The sequence below is a fragment of the Camelina sativa genome, chromosome 17 (genome assembly GCF_000633955.1).
Source record: "Camelina sativa cultivar DH55 chromosome 17, Cs, whole genome shotgun sequence".
Classification (NCBI taxonomy): domain Eukaryota; kingdom Viridiplantae; phylum Streptophyta; class Magnoliopsida; order Brassicales; family Brassicaceae; genus Camelina; species Camelina sativa.
The window spans coordinates 14983372-14997038 of record NC_025701.1 but is presented as its reverse complement, the minus strand read 5'-3'; the positions used below and the strand labels follow the sequence as shown (position 1 = coordinate 14997038).

The window sequence follows — 13667 nt, the reverse complement described above, 5'->3', positions numbered from 1 at the left end:
CGAATACCTTGCGTAGAACGAGGTCTCCCTCGCTGAAAGATCGTAGGTTGACCTTTTTGTTATAGTGACGGGCTGCCGCCTGCTGGTAGTTCTGAATCCGGAGCAGGGCATGGTCTCGCAGTTCTTCGATCTCGTCGAGGCTGTCATAGAGCATCTCGTCGTTTAGCTCGGCGTTCTTGACTAGCATGGTCTGGCGTAAACTGCCGACGCTTACTTCGGCTGGTGCCATTGCTTCCAGGCCGTAAGCTAGTGAGAATGGTGTTTGTCCTAATGCTCTTCGTGGAGTTGTTCGGTGAGACCATAGCACGCCGTCTAGCTCGTCAGCCTAGAGGCCTTTCTTTTCTTCGAGCCGCTTTTTAAGCCATTTAAGATCGTCTTGTTGGTTGCCTCTGCCTGACCGTTACCATGAGGGTACCTCAGGGTTGACTTACTGAGCCGGATACGCCAACTTGCGCAGAAATCGTCGAATTTCTTGGATATTAACTGCGAACCGTTATCAGTTACGATCTCGTAAGGCAATCCGTGTGGCATATTATGTTTTCCCACACAAAATTCTGGACCTCGTTCGCTTGGATTTTCTTATAGGAATCAGCTTCAACCCACTTGGTGAAGTAGTCAGTCAATATAAGAAGGAATTTTTTGCCGTGCGACGCGGGCAGTGGTCCTATGATATCCATTGCCCACCTAATGAATGGGTATGGCGCTGTTGTTGTAGAGAGTAATTCTGCCGGGGCATGTATATCGGATGCATGCCTCTGACACTTTTCACATTTCACGGCAAATTGCTCGCAGTCGCTGACCATAGTCGGCCAATATATTCCGTGCTTTCTGATTTTTAGTGCTAGGGCGTGTCCGCCAGAATGGTTTCCTCCAGCTCCTTCGTGTGTTTCCTGCATTACTCGTTGGGCCTCTTTTGCCGAGATGCAGTGCAGTAATATGCCGGCCGCACTCCAACGGTAAAGGCGTCCCTCGACTATGGCGTACTGTGCCGCTTTCTTTTTAAGACGTCGGGACTGCCATTTACCCGTCGGAACTACTCCGTCGTTGATGTACTGGAGTATTTCTTGGCGCCAGTCAGCGGGCTCGACGGCAGGCTCGGCGTCATGGTTAGGCCGTGTTTCATCGTCCATATCGGCGTGCTCCATCGGGTCGGTGGATATGACGTTAACTTGAGCCCCGGCGTCGATGCTACTTACGAAGATACTCTCGACTGGGATTACTCGACGTAGGTCCGGGTCTGAGGTTGACGCTAGGATGGCCAGAGCGTCTGCAGGAGCGTTGGCGCTTCGAGGTATCTTGTCAATCATAAAATGGTCGAACTCCTGCGCGAGCTCCTTAACTATCTTTAGGTATGCGTCCATGCGGCCGCATTTGGTGCCGTACTCTCCATTGTATTGGTTGGCGACGAGCTGAGAATCACAGTAGGCGTGAAGCCTTTTTACACCGATCCCCGCTGCGAGTCGCATTCCGGCGAGTAAAGCTTTATATTCTGACTCATTGTTTGTTGCGGTGAAGTTGAGGCGAAATGACTGCTCGACGACCTCTCTGGTAGGGGACGTCAGGCGAATTCTGATTCCTGAGCCGTGCTGTGACGTAGCTCCGTCGACGTATAGATACCAGTTTTCCTCGTTTGAAGTAGGAGAGGTGAAATGTTGAGGCAGCTCGACAATGAAATCTGCTAATACCTGAGATTTCATGCACGTTCGGCCAAGATATTCGATGTCATACTCACTTAGCTCGACTGCCCACTTTGCCATGCGACCTGATTGTCCCAGGCTATGAAGAATTTGTCGCAGAGGTTGGTTCGTCAAAACCGCGATTGTATGCGACTGGAAATAGGGTCTGAGCTTACGAGCTGAGATTACCACAGCATATGCTATTTTTTACAAGTTCGGATAACGTAGCTCGGCCCCGTCAAGGGTCTTGCTGACGTAAAAGATAGGCTTTTGTTCACCCCGGTCATCTCTGACTAATACCCCGCTAACTGCCGAACCAGAAACGGCGATATACAGGTAAAGCTTTTCTCCTTCCTCGGGCTTCGAAAGTATGGGAGGGGTGGTCAAATAAATTTTTAACTCGACGAACGCCTGCTCGCACTCAGCGGTCAATTCGTATTCCTTGTTCGTCGATCGCAGCAACTGGTTGAACGGCAAGCTTTTATCAGTTGACCGCGAAATAAATCGGTTTAAGGCTGCTATTCTGCCAGTCAGACGCTGGACTTCGCGCTTGTTTCGCGGCGAGGGCATATCGAATATAGCTTTGATCTGCTTCGGGTTAGCCTCTATTCCCCTTTTTGTGACGATGTACCCTAGAAATTCTCTTGACGTCACGCCGAATGAGCATTTCGCCGGGTTGAGTTTCATGTTATACTTATTCAGGGTTTGAAAGCACTTTCGCAGATGCTCGACATGATCGTTTGCGTTCGCAGATTTGACTAACATATCATCGATGTACACCTCCATAGTTATCCCTAATTGGTCAGCAAACATCTTATTGATGAGACGCTGGTAGGTGGCTCCTGCGTTTTTCAGGCCGAACGGCATTACTTTGTAGCAGAACGTGCCTTGATCAGTGATAAAGGCAGTTTTTTCGCGGTCATTGGTGTGCATCAGGATTTGGTTATATCCTGAGAAGGCGTCCATGAAGGAGAGCAATGCATTGCCTGTCGTGTCCTCGACGAGCCTCTCTATATGTGGTAGCGGGTAGCTATCCTTGGGGAAGACTTTATTGAGATCCGTGAAGTTGATGCAGACTCTATTCTTTCCATTTTTCTTTTTAACCACCACCGGATTTGCTAGCCACTCGGGATACTTGACCTCCATGATAGACCCGGCAGCTAACAACCTTTTGACTTCATCATTTACCGCCTTGGACCGTTCGGGTCCGAGCTTACATCACTTATGCTTGACGGGTTTTAGGTGGGATCGACGTTAAGTTCATGACTCGTGACATCCATGCTAATTCCGACCATATCTTCAAAAGACCAGGCAAAGGTGGAGGCGTTGTCTTTCAAAAAATGGATCAGGTCGGCTCTTATTGCCGGGTCGAGATCCGCGCCGATCCCAACGCATCGCTTTGGGTCACTCTAGTCGATATTGATTTCGTCGACCAGGTGATGACTTGGAATTTCCTTGAGACTGGGCGCTGGCGGCTCGTCCAGCGCTTGCTGTGATAGCTATAAGTCAGCAGCCTTCCGCAACTTGCATTCGATTACTGGCGTCCGCTTGATTGCCCTTGATCGTGAATATCTGGCCGGACAGGGGGAATTTAACACACTGATGATAAGTGGACGGGACGGCCTGCATGTCGTGAATCCAGGGGGATCTGAGAATGATGTTATAAACTGCTGGCTTGTCGACCACAACAAACTTGTGCCACGAAGGTACGCCAGACACGTAGATTGGCAACTTGATTGTGCCGGACGTCATCATGTAGTTTCCATCGAACCCAGTGAGTGGCCTGATCGATGGTTTGATTTCTCTGTTATTAACCTCCATTTTGTCTAGAGATTCCTGTGTCGACCATGATCCTTGTCACTTCGCTCTCACCAACATGTAATTCGATGACAAGAGGGTCGTTGTGTGGGAAGTTAACTCCAGCCAAATCGTCCGCTGTGAACATGATCGGAGGCACGAAGGGTGGGACTTTAACTGGCCACACCACGGCTGTGCCGGCCCTTACATAACCGCGAATCGACCGTACGGAATCTCTACACGCTGTCAATCCTCCCATTATCATGTCGACATGGCGGCGAGGTGGCCATTGGGTTGCCGTTGGGTCGGTGTAAAGGGTGTAAGTGCCGAACTCCGTTGGGAATTTAACACACTGGTGGTATGTGGAAACCACGGCCTTCATTTTATGGAGCCAAGGCGTCCCGAGGATGGCATTATACGCACTTGGTCGGTCGATAAATGCGAAATCGAAGAGGTGGACCGTACCACCGACTCGCATTGGGAACATGACCGTTCCTAGAGAGGTGAGGGTGCATCCATCAAAACCAGTCAAGGTTTGTACTTTCGGCATGGTCAGTCTCAGGTCGGCCTTTATCTGCGGGAGTGCCCTCAGGAAGATGACGTTCACCGAACTCCCTGTATCGACCAACACATCCGGGACTAAGCAATCGCCGATGTTTATTTCAACAACGACAGGTTCGGTGGGCGAAGCTCGCGGCTCGGCAGTGTCCTCCTCTCCGAACATGATCGGGAAGTATGATCGGCATATAGGTGTACTGCCAGGTAGCCAGTCGCGTTCGGCCCTTTCGACGTCGTGGACGGGATATACGGTACGAGGCCAGCTAGGATCATATGGGAGACTTCCCCTTATGACATTAATCCTGCGACGGGCTGGTGGTGGTGGCGCGTCAGCCGGCTGGTTTTCCTGCCCGCCTATCTGGTTGCCGGCTTCGGGCCGGTTGTTCGGCGCTGGTCCGTTGTTGAAATGGTTATTTGGACCTCGTCCTTGCTGCCCTTAGCGTCCTCGACCTCGCCCCTGCGGGGTATTTGTAAGACCCCGACCCTAGAAACCATACTCGGACTTAAACTGACCGATAAAAATTTTTCTAAGGCCGACGAATTCTGTGCGCATATTAAACGAGTATAACAACAAATATGAATAACAGGTGAACTTAGCTTAAACTTGCGAATTTATTAAAATATTAAGAGGTTCAATTCAACGAAATAACAACTTGTCCCATGCATGGAAATAACGAAAACTAAATAAAATAACGCCATGAATATTTCTACCCAAAGCCACCATCCTCCTTCCTCCCTTGCCTCCGTCACACGAGCTGGTCAGCCACTATAATCCCGATCATTGGACCTATCTTTTCCTGCGTCCATAAAAGGAGGCGTAAGCAAACAAAGTTTACTTAGTGGAGCGGTCATCCCGTCTCACTAGGCTCAGTTCAACGATCTCAATCTCACACAGGGAATATTCCAATCAAGTCACGCAAGTCAATCAAATAACATGGATAGTCGCCTAAATCTCTTAGACCAACCATCAAATAACAAGACTAAATAAACCACGAGTCAAGAGAATCAACCATGGAACTCGGCCACAGTCACGCACTCACCTTCGGTATCGACCTAAGGTGTTGATCTCTCGGTTTTTATGCTCGGATCTGATCCCCGCTTCTACACGGACAGATCGATACCATTAGTATCCGAGTAATATCCCATAACCATAACCATCGACGGATCAAGGTGGAAGAACACTTACCGTTCTTCTCGACTCTAGACTTAGGATCTCTCTCGGTTGAAGCTCGACAGAAACTCTCCTCTTTCTCTCTTGCGGCGGCTCTCGGATTCTTATGCGGAACTAGAGAAATTCCTAAGGGTTTTATCCCTTATATAGGATCCACGAATCGCCCTAAGTTTCCTTGGAATGATAAGTCTCACCGCCCATAACTTCCCATAATTCTCGCATCTGTCCTTATCCGATCACCTTTCCATTACCGCGAGTTTCCATTTCTCTTGGGTTTCCTTTCTCGTAAGTTGGCTTAAATCTCCGCGAGATTTCGAGTCCTTTTAGTCCATTATCGGCCCACTGGCCAAACCATGCCACCTCGTCCATCGGCCCGGTCCATCGATCGCCGATGCAACCATTTCCGGATAGTGCACTTCACTGTCACTATCACTTCACTATCACTATCACTATACTATCACTATCACTATCACTATCACTAGGACTTTCATTCCTATTTTACTCGGACTGTCTCTCGGACTAAGTACCGAAACCTCCCATCCTATTTCTCGGCAATTTACAAACCTGTTCGACCGAACCAATTTTCATCCAGAAACTTGCAAGCCTGAATGATCTGATCACTGAAAACTTAGGATTCTATTTCCCCAGTTCGAACGTCTGTTCACTACTTCAGTAGTTTCAAACTCTCCATTTCCATCACCCCATCCCCATAACTGTCGAATTCTACCGTCGATGACTATCGGCAACTCTCGACAAACCCTCGATAAAATCCTCGATAGAATCCTCGATACCGAGTCCTCGACTTCCTCGACTCTGATTTCTCGACTATCTCGACTCGGATTTCTCGACTATCTCGACTCAGATTTCTCGACTATCTCGACTCGGATTTCTCGACTATCTTGAATCAGATTTCTCGACTATCTCGACTAAGATTTCTCAACTTTCTCGACTCGGATTTCTCGACTATCTCCTACCGAGGTTCCGGGTTGTTACATTTCTCCCCTACTTAGGACTGATTCGTCCTCGAATCTTTACTTTCCTTACGAGGAATCTCTCTCTTATCGAACCACTTCTTGAAGTTCACTTTCATAACTTCTTCTGGTTCCCAAGTCGTCTCCTCTATCCCTTCACAATCCCATACGACCTGAATTAATTTCGTCTTCTTCTTCTTATGCGGACCTCTCATCTGCATACCAGTTATCCAAACTGGCCGACCGATGATGGTCATATTCACTTGCAGGTCAGGAGGGTTCGGAGATCACATTCTCCCGTCCCGTGATGCATTTCCTTAGCATCGACACATGAAACACCGGATGAAAAGCTGACATAGCCAGAGGTAACTCCAACTTGTAGGCCATCGGACCAATCCTCTCCAGGATTCGGTACGGTCCCATGTATCTAGGCGTCAACTTAGTGTTAAGTGCTACCCGATCCTTACCCTTATAAGTCACGGTTTTGAGATAAACCATATCTCTAACCTGAAACTCCAACTCCCTTCGGCGCTTGTCCGCATAACTTTTCTGTCTATCTTAAGCTTCCTTCATTTTCAGCTTCAAGATCTTGATCTTCTCGGTTGTTTCGTCCACGAAATCTCGACCGTAAACACTTCGCTCTCCTACTTGTGTCCAGCACAAGGGTGTTCTGCAAGGTCGACCGTATAAAGCCTCGTACGATGACATGCCTATACTAGCGTGGAAGCTATTGTTGTAGGCAAATTCTGCTAACGGCAGATGCCTTACCCAGTTATCTCCCCAATCCAAGACACTTGCTCGCAAAAGATCCTCGAGCGTCCGTATGGTACGCTCGGACAGTCCGTTCANTCCTCGAATCTTTACTTTCCTTACGAGGAATCTCTCTCTTATCGAACCACTTCTTGAAGTTCACTTTCATAACTTCTTCTGGTTCCCAAGTCGTCTCCTCTATCCCTTCACAATCCCATACGACCTGAATTAATTTCGTCTTCTTCTTCTTATGCGGACCTCTCATCTGCATACCAGTTATCCAAACTGGCCGACCGATGATGGTCATATTCACTTGCAGGTCAGGAGGGTTCGGAGATCACATTCTCCCGTCCCGTGATGCATTTCCTTAGCATCGACACATGAAACACCGGATGAAAAGCTGACATAGCCAGAGGTAACTCCAACTTGTAGGCCATCGGACCAATCCTCTCCAGGATTCGGTACGGTCCCATGTATCTAGGCGTCAACTTAGTGTTAAGTGCTACCCGATCCTTACCCTTATAAGTCACGGTTTTGAGATAAACCATATCTCTAACCTGAAACTCCAACTCCCTTCGGCGCTTGTCCGCATAACTTTTCTGTCTATCTTAAGCTTCCTTCATTTTCAGCTTCAAGATCTTGATCTTCTCGGTTGTTTCGTCCACGAAATCTCGACCGTAAACACTTCGCTCTCCTACTTGTGTCCAGCACAAGGGTGTTCTGCAAGGTCGACCGTATAAAGCCTCGTACGATGACATGCCTATACTAGCGTGGAAGCTATTGTTGTAGGCAAATTCTGCTAACGGCAGATGCCTTACCCAGTTATCTCCCCAATCCAAGACACTTGCTCGCAAAAGATCCTCGAGCGTCCGTATGGTACGCTCGGACAGTCCGTTCATTTGCGGATGGTTGGCCGTACTCATATCCATTCGCGTCCCAAAACGCTTTTGCAAGGCCTTCCATATTCCTGAAGTAAACTTCGAGTCTCTGTCTGATAATATGCTCGCTGGAACACCATGCAATNGTAGGCCATCGGACCAATCCTCTCCAGGATTCGGTACGGTCCCATGTATCTAGGCGTCAACTTAGTGTTAAGTGCTACCCGATCCTTACCCTTATAAGTCACGGTTTTGAGATAAACCATATCTCTAACCTGAAACTCCAACTCCCTTCGGCGCTTGTCCGCATAACTTTTCTGTCTATCTTAAGCTTCCTTCATTTTCAGCTTCAAGATCTTGATCTTCTCGGTTGTTTCGTCCACGAAATCTCGACCGTAAACACTTCGCTCTCCTACTTGTGTCCAGCACAAGGGTGTTCTGCAAGGTCGACCGTATAAAGCCTCGTACGATGACATGCCTATACTAGCGTGGAAGCTATTGTTGTAGGCAAATTCTGCTAACGGCAGATGCCTTACCCAGTTATCTCCCCAATCCAAGACACTTGCTCGCAAAAGATCCTCGAGCGTCCGTATGGTACGCTCGGACAGTCCGTTCATTTGCGGATGGTTGGCCGTACTCATATCCATTCGCGTCCCAAAACGCTTTTGCAAGGCCTTCCATATTCCTGAAGTAAACTTCGAGTCTCTGTCTGATAATATGCTCGCTGGAACACCATGCAATCGTACTATCTCTTGTACGTATACCTCGGCCAATTTCTCGGCCCCGTCCTTTTTGTTTATGGCCAAGAAATGCGCCGACTTGGTCAGTCGATCCACAACGACCCATATAGCATCCTTCTTGTCCCATTTCCACTCGGATATCGGTAAGTTTTGCAACAAACCGCCCGGGACCTGATTTTCCGCCTTAACTCTTTGACATGTCGGACACGANAACTCCAACTCCCTTCGGCGCTTGTCCGCATAACTTTTCTGTCTATCTTAAGCTTCCTTCATTTTCAGCTTCAAGATCTTGATCTTCTCGGTTGTTTCGTCCACGAAATCTCGACCGTAAACACTTCGCTCTCCTACTTGTGTCCAGCACAAGGGTGTTCTGCAAGGTCGACCGTATAAAGCCTCGTACGATGACATGCCTATACTAGCGTGGAAGCTATTGTTGTAGGCAAATTCTGCTAACGGCAGATGCCTTACCCAGTTATCTCCCCAATCCAAGACACTTGCTCGCAAAAGATCCTCGAGCGTCCGTATGGTACGCTCGGACAGTCCGTTCATTTGCGGATGGTTGGCCGTACTCATATCCATTCGCGTCCCAAAACGCTTTTGCAAGGCCTTCCATATTCCTGAAGTAAACTTCGAGTCTCTGTCTGATAATATGCTCGCTGGAACACCATGCAATCGTACTATCTCTTGTACGTATACCTCGGCCAATTTCTCGGCCCCGTCCTTTTTGTTTATGGCCAAGAAATGCGCCGACTTGGTCAGTCGATCCACAACGACCCATATAGCATCCTTCTTGTCCCATTTCCACTCGGATATCGGTAAGTTTTGCAACAAACCGCCCGGGACCTGATTTTCCGCCTTAACTCTTTGACATGTCGGACACGATGCGACCCATTCTGCTACTTCTCTCTTCATGCCCGACCAATGGTAGTACCTCTTCAAGTCTTGATACATTTTGGTTGATCCAGGATGGATTGCCAACTGAGACTGATGCGCCTCCCTAAGGATTTCAGCCCGAAGGTTTTTATCCGAAGGAACACACACTAGTCCTTTAACCAAAATAGTACCGTTATTCGCTGTCTCATACTCGGTTCCGTCCACCTTGGACAACCGAATCAGTTCCGCGTCCTTCTCCTGTGCTAACCGTACCCGTGTTAGCAAATCTGCCTGGCTCGCAGCCCCAAGGCCCAACGGTTCCAACTGCTCTGTCAATGCATTCAGCCGCAAGGTTCTGATCATACCAACTAAGTCCTCAACTTCTTTCTCCGCACTACTAGCCGACCCTCTTCTACTCAAGGCGTCTGCCACTAAATTGGCTTTACCCGGATGATAACTGATCTCCAGGTCGTAGTCCGCGACTAAATCCATCCATCTCCGCTGTCGTAGGTTCAGTTCTGACTGAGTAAAGGTGTACTATAAGCTCTTGTGGTCCGTGTATATTTGCACCTTACCACCATACAAATAGGACCTCCAAATCTTTAGTGCAAATACTACAGCTGCCATCTCCAGATTATGAGTTGGGTAATTCGCTTCANCATCTCCAGATCATGAGTTGGGTAATTCGCTTCATGCTTCCTCAATTGTCTAGACGCATAAGCTATCACCTTCCCATTCTGCATAAGTACACATCCCAAACCTCGACCCGACGCGTCCGTGTATACTACGTACGACTCGTCCGGATCCGGTAGTGCCAACATCGGAGCACTAGTCAGCATATCCTTAAGTCCCGAGAAACTCTTCTCGCACTCAGCCGACCACACATACGGTTCGTCCTTTCCCGTTAGCTTGGTCAGCGGCTGCGCCATACTTGCGAACCCTTTCACAAATCGTCGATAGTATCCGGCCAATCCTAGGAAGCTTTTAATTTCGGAGGCGTTCCGCGGTCTAGGCCACTCTGCTATGGATCAAATCTTCTCCTGATCCACGGACACTCCTTTGTCCGATACTACATGCCCTAAGAACCCAATTTCGCGCTTCCAAAAGCTACACTTGCTTAGCTTGGCGAAAAGCTTCTGCTCCTTCAACTTTTCTAGCACTATCCTCAAATGTGCGGCGTGCTCCTCCTTACTCTTCGAGTAAACCAAAATGTCGTCTATGAACACGATCACAAACTCGTCCAGGTGCTCTTGGAAAACATTATTCATGAGTTTCATGAAGGCTGCCGGGGCGTTGGTTAACCCAAACGGCATGACCACAAATTTGTAATGGTTGTACCTTGTCCTAAAGGCTGTCTTCCGAATGTCGGACTCCTCTATAGGGATTTGGTGATATCCCGAAGCCAAATCAATCTTCGAGAAATAGGTGGCTCCTCGAAGTTGATCTAACAACTCGTCGATCCTTGGTAAAGGATACCGATTCTTCACCGTTACCTTGTTCAACCCTCGTTAGTCGATGCAAAGCCGAAAGGTACCGTCCTTCTTCTTTACAAAGAGTATCGGTGCACCCCATGGTGAACTACTTGGTCTTACGAATCCCTTCTCCATCAGCTCTCCCAACTGTTTCTTTAACTCGGTCATCTCTGCCGGTGCCATGCGATATGGAGCCTTCGATATTGGAGCCATACCAGGTTCCAACTCGATAGTGAACGGATCAAACCGTGATGGTGGTAACCCGGACAAGGGTCCGAACACACTTTCGTACTCTCGTACCACTGGTATCTCTGATAGTCCTGTACCCGTGCCTACTTCCTCTATCATAATCGAAGCCAAGTAAGCTTCGCACCCATTACTGATTAACTGCTCAGCCTGCGTCGCCGAGACCAAAAGGTTTCCCGACAATGGCCTGATGCCCTGATATTCTAACATACCTTTCGCAGTTTCAAACAGTACACGCCCGCGGTAGTAGTCCAAGTGAGCTCGGTGTTTGCTTAGCCAATCCATACCCAATATCACATTGTGTGCCTTTACTCGGCATATGACTAAGTCTGCCGGCATATCCATACCGCTTACCATGACCGAGATGCTACGTACCACCCCGTACGTATACATCACTTGACCGCCCGCTGCTTGCACTAAACCAAAATGATCTCCGGGTTCCTTCCGGAAACCTCCTTTACCAATCATATCCGGACTCACAAAACAATGCGTAGCCCCAGTGTCAAACATCACATGAGTTTCCACACCGCCCATGAGTAAGGTTCCTACACAATTCTACTTGCTAAGAACCTATCCACACACAAACAAACACGCACACACACACAATATTCACGCAAGAAATTCACTAAGGTGAGTATCCAACTTACCAGTGATCTGCTGTGAAGTGCTCGCTTCCACCTGCCCGTCCGCGATCGAATACACTCTTGGCAAAATCGCCGGCCATTTCGGCGGTGGTGGCAATGGCAGCACCTCGCTGGCCCGTTTCTGCCCTTGCGTTCCCAACTGCGGGCAATCCGGCTGAATGTGACCCGGCTGTCCACATTGGTAGCACACTCGTGTGTCGCTCCCCCTCTTCGGACAGTTGCTTGCCATGTGACCCTTCTCACCGCAATTGAAACATGTGCCCATCAACTGCCGGCACTGACCCGAGTGTCTCTTACGGCAAGTCGGACACAAGCGCACACTACCCTTACCCGTAGGCTTCCGACTCCCAGCCTGCTTACTCCCGGTTCCCGGTTCGGTTTTCACCATCGGCGCCTGCTGCACCGTGATTCCTCCAGGATTCTGCCGAGCTTCCTAAGCCAGTCCGTCCTCCAACATGGCCGCCTTCTCCACCAACTCAGCAAGACTCCCGAAGTTCCGAATCATACACTGGTTCCAGACATCCACTCTCATGCCCCGCAAGAACCGACGAATCTGAACTTGCTCCTCTACCATCTCATTCCCACCGTACCTCTTGAGTCGGTTGAACTCGGTCTCATACTCTCGCATGGACCGGTCCCCTTGTTTCAAGTCTAGAAATTCCAACTCAAGACGGTCGATAGCTTCTTGCGGAAAATATTTCGCAAGAAACAACCCGCGAAAAGTTTCCCATGAACAATTCGGGTTGACCATACGGTTTGCCATGCATGTCCACCACGCATGGGCTTCCTCGGACAGGTAGTGGGTATCGATGTCCTTCTGATACTCCATCGGACAACGCACCGAGTCGAAGTTCCTTTCAAGGCGACTTCTCCATTCATCAGCCTCGGTCGGATTCGCTCCCCCACTAAAATACTGCGTACCCAACTTGAGCATGTGATCCATGATAGTCAAGTACGAAGGAGCTGCCACCACTGGCACCACATTGGGTACAGGCGGGTTTGCGGCCTGAGGTGGCGTCATTTGGTTCAGTATTTGGACCAAGGTCTCCAATACTTGCCCCATCCCCACGTTCGCAGTCGTATTAGCACCCGTACCCCCTACTGGTATCGCTGTTGTACCGACTCCCTGGGTTCCATGCCCTCCGGTTTCCGTCCCGGTCCTCGCACCCACTTGCTCAACATTCACCGCAGCAGTGTTCGGTGCTTCCTCAGTGTTCCCTCCGACTCCTGGTCTAGCCGAGGTATTAGCCGAGTTGCGAGTGTTAGGTGCCATCTGAAATACCATAACCGATTCTAAGTTAGCGTCCAAACCAACTTAGCCTATCACGCCCTATAATCTATACATGACTAGTCTTACCGTGAGACCTTCTTGGCAAGGAAGGATGGCTTTAGTAACAATAACCCATGCACCCGCTATATGAACATGTCCTAGAACTATAACCGTGCTCTGATACCAAATGTAAGACCCCGACCCTAGAAACCAAACTCGGACTTAAACTGACCGATAAAAATTTTTCTAAAGCCGACGAATTCTATGCGCATATTAAACGAGTATAACAACAAATATGAATAACAGGTGAACTGAGCTTAAACTTGCGAATTTATTAAAATATTAAGAGGTTCAAATAACCGAAATAACAACTTGTCCCATGCATGGAAATAACGAAAACTAAATAAAATAACGCCATGAATATTTCTACCCAAAGCCACCATCCTCCTTCCTCCCTTGCCTCTGTCACACGAGCTGGTCAGCCACTATAATCCCGATCATCGGACCTATCTTTTCCTGCGTCCATAAAAGGAGGCGTAAGCAAACAAAGTTTACTTAGTGGAGCGGTCATCCCGTCTCACTAGGCTCAGTTCAACGATCTCAATCTAACACAGGGAATAT

General features: G+C 48.7%; 3 protein-coding genes across 3 annotated transcripts; all 3 read right to left on the bottom strand.

The window, feature by feature from the left end:
* Positions 501–1757, bottom strand: LOC104759498. Its single transcript, XM_010482413.1, has one exon. It carries the CDS (start codon positions 1755–1757, stop codon positions 501–503), a length of 1257 nt encoding a protein of 418 aa, XP_010480715.1.
* Positions 6209–6671, bottom strand: LOC104759497. Its single transcript, XM_010482412.1, has 2 exons — positions 6465–6671; positions 6209–6388 (listed from the first exon to the last, which is right to left on the bottom strand). The coding sequence occupies exons 1-2, from the start codon at positions 6669–6671 to the stop codon at positions 6209–6211; spliced, it is 387 nt and encodes a 128-aa protein (XP_010480714.1).
* Positions 6946–7471, bottom strand: LOC109129895. Its single transcript, XM_019238923.1, has 2 exons — positions 7265–7471; positions 6946–7188 (listed from the first exon to the last, which is right to left on the bottom strand). The coding sequence occupies exons 1-2, from the start codon at positions 7469–7471 to the stop codon at positions 6946–6948; spliced, it is 450 nt and encodes a 149-aa protein (XP_019094468.1).

Coding starts and splice junctions, on each gene's coding strand:
- LOC104759498 (XM_010482413.1), bottom strand. CDS start 1,757: ATGGCAAAGTGGGCAGTCGAGCTAAGTGAGTATGACATCGAATATCTT.
- LOC104759497 (XM_010482412.1), bottom strand. CDS start 6,671: ATGGTTTATCTCAAAACCGTGACTTATAAGGGTAAGGATCGGGTAGCA. Junction 6,389..6,464: donor GCATCACGGGACGGGAGAAT/GTGATCTCCGAA, acceptor ACTGGTATGCAG/ATGAGAGGTCCGCATAAGAA.